Source organism: Peromyscus eremicus, chromosome 1, assembly GCF_949786415.1.
Source record: "Peromyscus eremicus chromosome 1, PerEre_H2_v1, whole genome shotgun sequence".
Classification (NCBI taxonomy): Eukaryota; Metazoa; Chordata; class Mammalia; order Rodentia; family Cricetidae; genus Peromyscus; species Peromyscus eremicus.
The window spans coordinates 157,161,793-157,172,263 of record NC_081416.1 but is presented as its reverse complement, the minus strand read 5'-3'; the positions used below and the strand labels follow the sequence as shown (position 1 = coordinate 157,172,263).

General features: G+C 51.4%; 1 protein-coding gene across 1 annotated transcript; it reads left to right on the top strand.

Annotated features, from left to right (window-relative positions):
• The first annotated feature begins 6,180 nt into the window (after positions 1–6,180).
• Krtdap (keratinocyte differentiation associated protein) lies at positions 6,181–10,206 on the top strand. Its single transcript, XM_059276142.1, has 6 exons — positions 6,181–7,137; positions 8,725–8,763; positions 8,850–8,891; positions 9,035–9,079; positions 9,747–9,794; positions 10,056–10,206. The coding sequence occupies exons 1-6, from the start codon at positions 7,051–7,053 to the stop codon at positions 10,092–10,094; spliced, it is 300 nt and encodes a 99-aa protein (XP_059132125.1). The 5' UTR covers positions 6,181–7,050; the 3' UTR covers positions 10,095–10,206.
• Positions 10,207–10,471: the final 265 nt, after the last annotated feature.

Sequence of the window (10,471 nt, the reverse complement as noted above, 5' to 3'; positions counted from 1 at the left end):
GCTGACGGACAGCTTCATGCAAGTTTCTCCATCTTCAAAAACAATTTTTGCCTAGCATACAAATACCGTGCTTACAGTAGCTGTAGGTGTTTGGTGGCCTGAGGAGGCTGTTCAAAACGACAGACCAGTTCTGGGGGTGGGGACACACAGGGACTGGGCAGGGCAGACCAGCTGTTAGGGTCTGAGAGAAGGGCCCCCAAGAAAGACCAACAGTCACGTATGCAATTTAGCAAGGGCGTTTATTTCCAAAACATGTTGGGGTGGCAAATAGCGACCCCAAAGGGAGGGCGCAGCTCCTTTTAAGCGGAGTTAGGGGGATTCCAGGGAGGAGGGATTAATCTGGTGTTGATTGGTGGAGGAAAGATTAGTCTGGGGACTGCTTGGTTGGAGGCTGTAGGGGTTAGGGGCTTGTGGACTGCAGGGTAGGAAAGCTATCTTTAGCTAGAAGAAGGCTGGGGGAGGCGGAGGGCATCTGCTGAGCCAGCAGAAGGCTGTGAGGCACCTGCTGATTGGTTGCCCCTGAGTTGTGGTCTCCCCGAGAACAGCTTGCTCAGCTCCAGCCAGTTCCAGTAAACCAAAACGAAGGCCTGGTCCCTGGCAGGGCTGTTAGAAACCTGACTTGGCTCTGATCTGGCTCTCCAGCCCTCTCACCAGCAAGGACTGGTGGAGAATATGCTGGGCGTGTCATAACACTCACGGTTGGATGGGGACCGGCAGATGGTGGCAGCGTGTAGGAAGCTGGGGAACGAAACGGGAGCCAGAGTCACTACCTGGCCGTGCAGCCCTGCTATGACGCTGAGGAAGGCCGGTGGTGAACCAGGGGAGCCGCTCGGGCACTGGGCACAGGCTGAGGAGCGCCTGGGGCAGGCCAGACAGCACTGTGTTTCATGGAACTGGTACGGAGCCCAAATGGAGGGGCCCCTGTCACTGTCCTCCCACCCCCGATATCCACGGAGGGGAGCAGGAAGTAAGAGAAAGACAAGAAATCCTGCGAGTTGAGCGCGTCCTGTGCCATTTGCAAGTTCGCTAAGCGCTTGGCAACACTGTCTTTGGTTGTAGTTAGACACAAGGCCTCAAATAAGTTGTGAACCAGCGAAAGAAACGTGGCCCTACGCTGATTCAGGCAAGCCACCTGATCAAACCGGTGGAAATCCAGGCCTACTGGCTGTCTTCCCCTTAATTTGGTTCTTAAATTGAGGCTCCGGGTTGCTCTCAACTGTGTGGAGGGCCTTGCAGTACCTCGTCAAAGCCACATGGGGGAAGACGAGAGGCTGTCCCTGGGAGAAGCCCGGTCCTCACTGGTGACAGGGCTTCCTGTGTGCGAAAGGGAATGGGAAATGGTTGGGAAACCAGGTCTCCTGGGGCCAGTCCCCGAGGGAACCAAGTAACTAGGATCACGATGGTTCCCGACTCTTAGGGGATGTTCCTGGTCCTTTCGAGTTTAACGTGAGGTTGTCTGGTGTGAGGGGCCCTCCACTAATGGGCAGTGGTGCACGGGCAGTGGTCCCTCCCTCCTAGCGAGCCCCGAGTTTTTAACTGGAGCTCTGAGGTCCCATTTTTCAAGCTCCCGATCAGCCCTAGACTGGGTAGTCTACTCCTTCAAAGTCAAGGATCTGGTGGGAGAGGCTCTCGAGGTGACAGGGTAATCTGGTATTAATATCTCTCTTCTCTTCCTTCCCTACTTCTCCGCACAGAGTTCTATCTTCAGCCTTTTTTCTTTTCTAATTACATTTTTCATTATATGTCTATTGTGTGGATACGTGCGTGGGCGTGGGTCTGCGGGCGCGTCTGCGGGCAAACCCACACATGTGCCACAGTGGTGTGTAGGTCAGGGGGATAACTTGCCAGAGTCAGGCTTCTCTTTCCACCATGCGGATCCTGGGGTTCAAATTCAGACACTTGCTTCATGGCAAGCGCGTTTACCCATTGAACCAACTTTCAGGCACTACGTTTCGTTTTGAAGCAGGGTCTCATCTGAGTTGCCCTTGCTGGTTCCATAGTACAGGCGGAATGCTCCTGCCTCAGGCACCAGGTCCAGCTCAGTCTCTCCCCACCCCCAGTAGTTAACTCTTTCTCTCTCTCTGTTTGTTTCTTGCGGGTCTCAGTTCACAGGCCCCTCCCTAGGTCATCTCCCGGCACCTGTTACCATCCGTGAGTACTTGTTTGTTTTGTTAGGTGGCATCTGCCTCCTCCCCAGGAGCAGGAATGGAAAGGCTGGCCATCTTGTCTTTCTTGACTTCCCAATACAGAGAACTGAAGTGTCTGCTCAAGAAGTCTTTATGGGTTACCCAATGGGAGGAGGGATTGGAGTTCAGTGGGACTGATCCAGGAAGTCTTCCTGGGAGAAGGTTTGGCAAACAGCTTCCCAGTGGGAGGAGGAGTGGCTGTTTCCAGGAGTGTGGTAATAACTGGCACTGGCCGGAGGTCATTCTTCCGACTCTAACTGCCCCACACCCTCTCCTGAGACCCCAGGCCCCCTTCTTTCTCCAGGGATGCCCCCATCTGTCCCCAGATTCCCTGAGTATCTGGTGTTCATCCCTTTAATCACTCAACCCTGATACCCAGGAGGCTGGCTCCTACCCCAGTGCGTGTCATGATGGAGCAATCAGGGTTGGGCCTCACCTCCTACCCACAGCAAGTTCTATCACAGTTGGCGTGGGTGGGGGCCAGGCAGTGAGAGAGCAGGGGTTTACTGATGTTCTCAGAGAAGGAACGGGAGTGGCTAGACCTAGGGATGGGGTTACAGAGTCAGTGGGACCCCATCTCTCTATGTATTCATTCAAAGCAGAGTGGGGTCCTGGGAGATTTTCCCTCTTCTTTCCCACTGAACTGTTGTGACCTCCCTTATTGAGGACAACCTACCCCCTCCCCACTCTATTGGAGATGGGACACTTGGGGAGCACAAAGTCACCAAGGCAGTGTGGATAGAGGAAATGAGGAGCATGGAGAGGGAGACTAACATTAGTGTTTAACATAGAAATCATTTCACTCCTGAAAGTTTATCAGGGAGCCGAACCCATCTTTCCAGCTGCTCAGGAGGCTGGGGAAGGAGGTCAAGGCCAGCCTGGGAATTGTGTGTGTGTGTGTGTGTGTGTGTGTGTGTGTGTGTGTGTGTGTGTGAGAGAGAGAGAGAGAGAGAGAGAGAGAGAGAGAGAGAGAGAGGGAGTTCATGCTAACGTGGGTGCTCATGTCTGAGTACCAGTCAGAAGGCAACCTTGGGTATCATTCCTCAGGAGTCATCCACTTTGTTTTTGAGACAGGGTCTCTCATAGGCTTACAAGTGTCTGGGCTGGCTGGCTAGTGAGCCCAGGAATCCACGCTGCTACACAGTTTTTTACAAGAGTTCTAGGGATCCGACTCAGGACCTCATGCATGCATGACAAGCAGTTCACTGGCTGCACAATCTCTTCCGCCCCTGGTCTAGGACCCTGAATGAGAGCCTGTCACAAAAAATAAAAAGAGGGCCGACAAGATGGCTTGGCTGGTAGAAAGCCAGCACTGACTCCTGAAGCTGTCTTCTGTCCTCGACACACACGTGCACCACATACACACTAAATGTAAAAATTAAAAACAAAGATAGTAAAAGAGAGCTGAGGATGTGTGTAGCTCAGTGGTAGTTTTGCCAAGCATGTATGAAGCCCTAGGTTCAACCCCCAGTACTGTAAAACAAACACAATGTTTGGATCATCTGGAAGGTGACAAGTGAGGACAAGTCATCAGACCGACACATGCAGCTTTTGCCTCCACAGGGGGACAGAATTCCTTTGGCTGAACATCTGAGTGGATGGCTTGTGTTTAGAGGTGTTGTGTCTTTACACACTACAGCTACAAACACAGGGTCCAGAGCAGAGTGCTGTCTTTGTTTACACTTTCTGTTTGTTTGTTTTCTGAGATAGGATCTTGCTATGTAGCCCAGGCTGGTCTCCAGCTCTCCAGGCCCCTATGGCCACCACACCCAGCTAGAACATTACCTTCAAAGACATACTTGATGTGGGAAGCTGGTTTTCCTATGTGGGACATCTGGAAACTAAGGTAATTAATTGCAGGTTTATTGTAGGACATGGTTGCCAAAGCCAGTAACTCGGGTTGAGCTCAGAGCCTTGAACATGCTCTACAACTGAGCCACACTCAAGGAACTCCCTCACTGTTGGATTCCAGGCATGTGCTCTACCACTGAGGAACATCCTCAGCCCCCTTTTGCTTTTTATTTTGAGACAACATGTCAGTAAGTTGCTCAGGCTGGCCTTGAACTCACTGCCTTGATCTTTGCATCCTCCTGCCTCAGCTTTGGGAGTTCCTAGGATGACAGCCCTTCACTGTGCCTGGCTAGTTCCTTCTTTTGGTTTGCTGAGAGTGTCTGGCTGGATTCATTTAGATTAACACAACATACACGCTTCAAGCTTTGGTCACGAAGCTCATCTGGCCAAGGGGGCTCCTGAGTCTGCCCTGCACTCGCTGGTCAAGGGTCTAATCATACCAAATGCTATGGCACAGGGAGCAAAGGACTGTCAGAGACCCAGCTCAGGTCTTGGAACCCCAGTGCTCTCACACTGGCCCTGCCACACACCCACACCAGGCATGCGACCTTTGTTAAATTATTTAACCTCTGTATTTGCCATGGCTCCCCCACCCACAGAATGTGGGTAATTAGAATGCCTATCTCCCAGAACTTCTGATAATTCGATGATATCATGCACTCAGAATACTTAGCACAAGGCCTGCCACAGAGTCAGAACTGGCAAGGTTATTGGTACCATTAGGAGGAAAGGAAAACATCATTGAGACGTCAATATGCTACAAAAGCCCCCACCACAGAGCAGAGCCCAGAGCCAGGCAGAGATGATAGTGTGGTGCTGGTGTGGGCTAGTCTGTGTTTGGGTACTGTGTGAGCCAGGGCTGAAATTGGATTCCACCATTAGCGTGTCTAAATGGAGCTGATTTGCATAACATCTGTCCTCTTTTGATTCTTCACTTCTTCTAGGGCTTCTGTTCCCTCTACCCTGATGCAAAGGCTCGAATGAGCTCGGCAGGCACTGCTAATTAGTTAAACAGAATGAATCCACCCTCTCACCCAAACTGTGTCCTCCAGAAAACCCTTCGGGAGGAACTCCACCCGCCTCACTTTATTCTCTTTCTTGTCCCCTCCAGGAGCATCAGCTGAACCCGACATCCACAGTCACACGGTCATCACACCAGGAGGGTGTTCCTCAGGCTGTGTCCTCCTATAGCTTTAGCAAAGTGGAAGATGCTCGGTGCTTACGGGAAGGACTTTGTGAGGCTAAAGAGGGCACTGGGGTGTGAGGACAGCAGGGGCTGCAGCACCAGCCTCTGGGCTTCCTGAGGACTCCTCAGCAGTAACACCTAGCCCTCCCACCTAAGCCTGCCCACTGTGTGTGTTGCCTCAGGCTGGGGTAGGGAGCCCAACCCACAGATAAGGGGTGGCTCTACCAGGACAGCGCTAGTCTCTGTCCCAGCACCTCCCTGGGACACCGGTTGGGCCATCTGAACCTCATTGCAGAAGTTGAGTCATCGGGCTGTTCTGTAGCTTTGAGGGGATCCCACTCCCGCTAAGGGTGGGGTGGGAAGTGGGACTGTTCAGGGAGCAGGATCTCAGAGCTGAGGCCAGCTCTGAGGCTCCTGGAGCTGGGTCTCTGGGACACTTGTTTCTGCTCCTTTGTGTTTCTGGTTTTCTTGTCTTCCTAGGTCATCTATGGGAAATTCCAGGAGCAACATCTGGATAATGTGCAGGGTCTAGGCCCAAGAGAGGCAGGTGCAGAGCTGGGCCACAGGATGAGTGGATGCAATTCTAATGCTCCCAATCGCCCTTGCATTGTGTGTAAGGCATGGTGCTGGTGGACAGAAAGGGGATTCATGCACAGTTCCTGGGCCAGGGAGATAGCTCAATTGGTAGAATACTTGCCTAACATGCACAAGGCCCTGGGTTTGAGTCCCAGCATCACATAAATCAGATGTAGCAGTGCAAGGTTGTCATCCCAGCACTCTGGAGGTGGCGGCAGGGGGCTCAGAAGTTCAAGGTCATCCTTGGCTACACAGTGAATTTGAGGCCAGACTGGTTAGAGAGCCTTGGAGATTTTATATATATATCTCCAAAGTGTGCTCCCCCAAACACACACACACACACACACACACACACACACACACACACACACATACACACACACACACACACGCACACACACGAGACTTGATATTTCAAGAAAGAAACAAGAGAAATTAAGTTCAGGCATGTGTATTATTCAGAGACACAAAATTCTGAGAAGGCACAGGTTGGGATAATGGGAGCAACTAGGAAAGCTTCATCTATGGTGGGTGTTGAATTCCAAGAACTGGAGATGAGCAAAAAGCACTTTATAATTAAGGAACAGTTTAGGCCGGCGTGGTGATACATGTGAGTAATCTCTGCACTTGGGAGGCTGAGGAGGAGGATCAGGAGTTTAAGGTTGTCTTTGTGTACCCAGTGAGGCAGCTATACGAGACACTATTTCAAAAAACTGCAAGGAAAGGAAGGAACAGAAAGAGGGAGAGAGACAGACAAAAGGCTTGGACAGATACCTGGAGGAGGAAGGGGGTGCTTGGTAAGGAGTCCACTTTAGCCAGCATGTGAGGCATGTTCAAAGAGAGGGAAGAGGAAAGCTGGCAGGTGGGGTCTGCGGTGTGGAAGGCCTTCCACCAGTCGGAGGGCCTTAGATGGATTGCGCAGGGTGTGGGGAATAGAGGAAAAGAGACAAATGCAGAAGGAGAGCTTGCTTGGATGCCAACTCCTGCAGGGACAGGCCCAACCTGTCTCTGTCCCATCACCCCGTGCATGAACAGACCCATGGCAGCCTCGCCTTGCAAGGGGAGAGTTGAGAAATCAAAGATATACTGGGAACAGTCTATGCCTCCCCCTCCCAGAGCCCCAGGGGTGGGCGACATGATCTGGGGCTGAGTCAGTGGGGTGGGAACCCCACTCGTCCTCATAGCCACCTCCTTGCTAATATAAAGGGCCTCCAGTGAGGCCCCGCCTCACAGCACCCCAAACCTGACACCATGAAGATCCCAATTCTTCCCGCTGTGGCTCTCCTCTCTCTTCTGGCATTACATGCGGCCCAGGGAGCTGCCCTGGGGGGCGCTGAGGTGAGCACACCACCTACATTGGCCTTTCAGATCTATTACCCAGCTGCCCCTTGGTCCTTCCTGTCTGTTGCCGGAGAAGTGGTTCTCGTATTTGTTAAATGTGCTCCAGAAGCTAGTGGTCCGGGGAGCTGGGCTTCTGAGGGAGGGAGGGAGGGAAGAAGCAGGAGACCATGGGCAAGAAGCTTGTGCAAAGGGGGTGGGGGGGGGGGGACAGAACAGAACAATTCTGGGAAGACCTTCAGGACAGGGGTGCTTATGCATCTGGAAATAATGGTAAGGTGGGGGTAGGGGAGCTGGAAGCTGAGATGGGTCATTGGGACCCCCCTAATCCAGCCTTCCTTTCTAAACCCCTGAGTAGCTTCCAGGTGACAGGAGGCTCCCTGCTGGCCTAGACTCCTTATGATTGGGTCCTCAGACAGAGAAGACCCCTGGAGTTCCTCTGCCTCTGTCTTATCCTTAGGGAGGGAAGGATGTTCCTCCTGGATTTAAAAGTCTAAGAAAAGGGGGCTTGGTCTCAACTGGGTTTGAGCAAATGGCCTCAGGGAAAGCAGAATCTGCTTAGATCTCAAATGAGCTGGGGGACTTTGGCAGGTCTATGCCATCAGACTGTGCCTAAGTGGAGAGACTGTCCACGGGGGTTGGAGCCTTACACTTTTCACGAGAAACTGGACATCTGTTTATTTATGAATTCTTACTTCTTAGAAATTAGCTGGGCGAGGTGGAGCACAGTTGTGATCCCAGCACTTAGGAGGCTGAGGCAGGAGAATTAGGAGTCTGAGGTTCATTCAGGCTATATAGTTAGACCCTGACACACACACACACACACACACACTCACGCACGCACGTATGCAGGTGTTTTTTTTATTTTTAAGATTTTAGTTTTAATTAAGAGTGTCTGTGTACATGTGCATGGACAATGCCCGTGCTGATGGAGGCCAGAGGAGCGCCTTATCCCTGGAACTGGAGTCACAGGCAGCTGTGAGGCCCCTAATGTAGGTGCTGAGAACCAACTGGGGTCCTCTGCAGGAGCAGCAGGTGTTCATAACCTCTGAGCCATACTTCTGGCCCCTCCAGCCCAAGTTTAATTCAAATTTAAAACCACTCTGTCAAACCGCTGAGCTCTGCGCATTGGGTCCCTGCCCAGAGAGCCAAATGTTTGTGACCCCTTTCATGGGGAGGGAGGGAGAAGGGAGTCAGTAAGATGGAGGAACAGAGATCTTTAGGGAACAGAAGAGGAGACTCAGCCTGTGAGAGCAGGCAGCTCACCTTAGGGGCGTGGCTCCTGCTAGCACCCTGGTTTCCACCCAGCCTGGCCAATAAGCATGGGTGTTTTGGCACACAGAGAATCAACTGCCAAACAACACTAGCTGGTTTTGTTAGCTGGGGCTCCTTCTCCACCCTTTCCACTCACTGCCAGCAACTAGGTGTACTGGACCAGAACGGGACTGGCACCGGAGCCCCAGTGAGATACGATGGGTGGTGCCTCTTGGAGACCAGCTTACAAGGAGGAAGACGACAGGGAGAGGCAAGGGGGTGGGTGTTGGGGACTCATCATTCACAGGGTTGTCTGTCTCTTCTCTGCCATAGGAAGATACGACCGTCAGTAACTATGCTGCGGGATCAGAGGTAAACACCTGTTTTCCCAAAATCTCTGGTGTTTCCCCACCTCTGTCTTCCTCCTGACTTCCCTAACACGCTGCTGTTTTGCTTAGGGCTTTAACAACCAGTTCCTGAACCTTGACAAATTGCAGTCTGTAAGTAAGATTCTCTAGCACCCATGGCTTGCCTGCCTCACAGAGGAGACAGCTTTCGGTATTCCTGGGCCCATTTTCCTCTTTCCCAGAGGGCTGGGTGAAGCACAGGTAGCCTCTGGAACTGACCAATCTTTCCCCCACAGGCCTTTAAGTCTGAGAGCTTCTTGAACTGGCAAGCCATCACTAATGTAAGTGCTTAGGTTGTATTTGAGCTCCAGGTATGGTGAAGTATGCCTGAAATTCTGGCACTCCAGTGCCTGGGGTGGAAGGATCGTGAATTCAAGGCCAGCCTGGGGGACATAGCTAAGGTCCTGACTTGAAACCAACAAACCAACCACAATTTATTTGAGTCCTCTCATTCCTCATGAAGAAATGGGTTTACCCACACCAAGAACTGAGTCAGAAGCACAGCCAGACTCCATGCCATGGCCTCTGTGCTTTCTACGTGCTTACCCCTTGCGAACAGCTTTGGTTCGGAGGCTCAGTGTCCTCATCTGGGATGTGGGGAATGAAGACATTGCTTATCTGAAGAGGTTGCTGGGTGTCTAAGTGAAAGTGTGTTTGCGCACCAGCCAATGCCAAACATAGAATGAAGCTTCTAGAATGTGGGGTCTTCCTGTGATTATAAAGCAAAGCAATAGCACTGTGACACTTTGGTGAGCATGCTAGTGTGTAATCCCTGCTCATCCAGTGAGTGTTCACTGATCCCTACTTATTCAGTGAGTGTTTACTGATCTTTGCTCATTCAGTGAGTATTTACTGATGCCTGTTCATTCATTGAGTATTTACCGATACCTGCTCATTCATTGAGTATTTACTGATGCCTGCTCACCTGACCTCACTCTCTCCTTTCAGATGTTCAAAAATGCGTTACCTTTCGTTAATTGGGAATACTTCTCTAAGGTAAGAGTGGTATTCATTCACAAGTTAAGGGGAATGGGGTAAGGGAAGAGGCAGAGGTGTTGGGAGGGGGTGAATGAAGGAAGGATAAACCTTTCCCTATAGCTCAGAGCCATCCCAGCTACTATATTCAGAAGACAATGGAAACTCAGACCAGGCTAAGAATTCTTTTCCACCAAAGCCCCACCCATCCTGCCTTTGTTATGAGGGCTTCAGCCTCGGGGGAGGGGGTCCTCACTCTGACCATCATCCCTTGCCTTTCAGATAAAAGGACTAAGAAGTGTAGCTCCCGATTCCCAGTGATCACTCTCTTTAAGACCTAGGACCTAGGCTGACACCAGGAAGAGGAGCTAGCGTGGAATCCCACAGCAATTCTACAGCAAATCTCCCCTGGCTCAGTACCTCCAATAAAGTGTTTTCCACCAATCAAGTGGCTCCTGAATCTGTGTTTCTGTCCTTATCCTACTGGGCTCTGGAGAAGAGTTAAGGCAGGTAGGGGGACCCTTGAGTTCTGAGAGGATTATAAGCAGATAGATGGGAGGAAATGGGAAGGAATCCATCTTGCACAGTGAGATAATCTCCTAAATTAAGTCTCTAGAGTTTATTCACAAGTTACCTGTCAACTCGAGGTGAAGGATGAACCAGCTCCACCTCTCCAAGGATAAGGGATGGGATCGTTG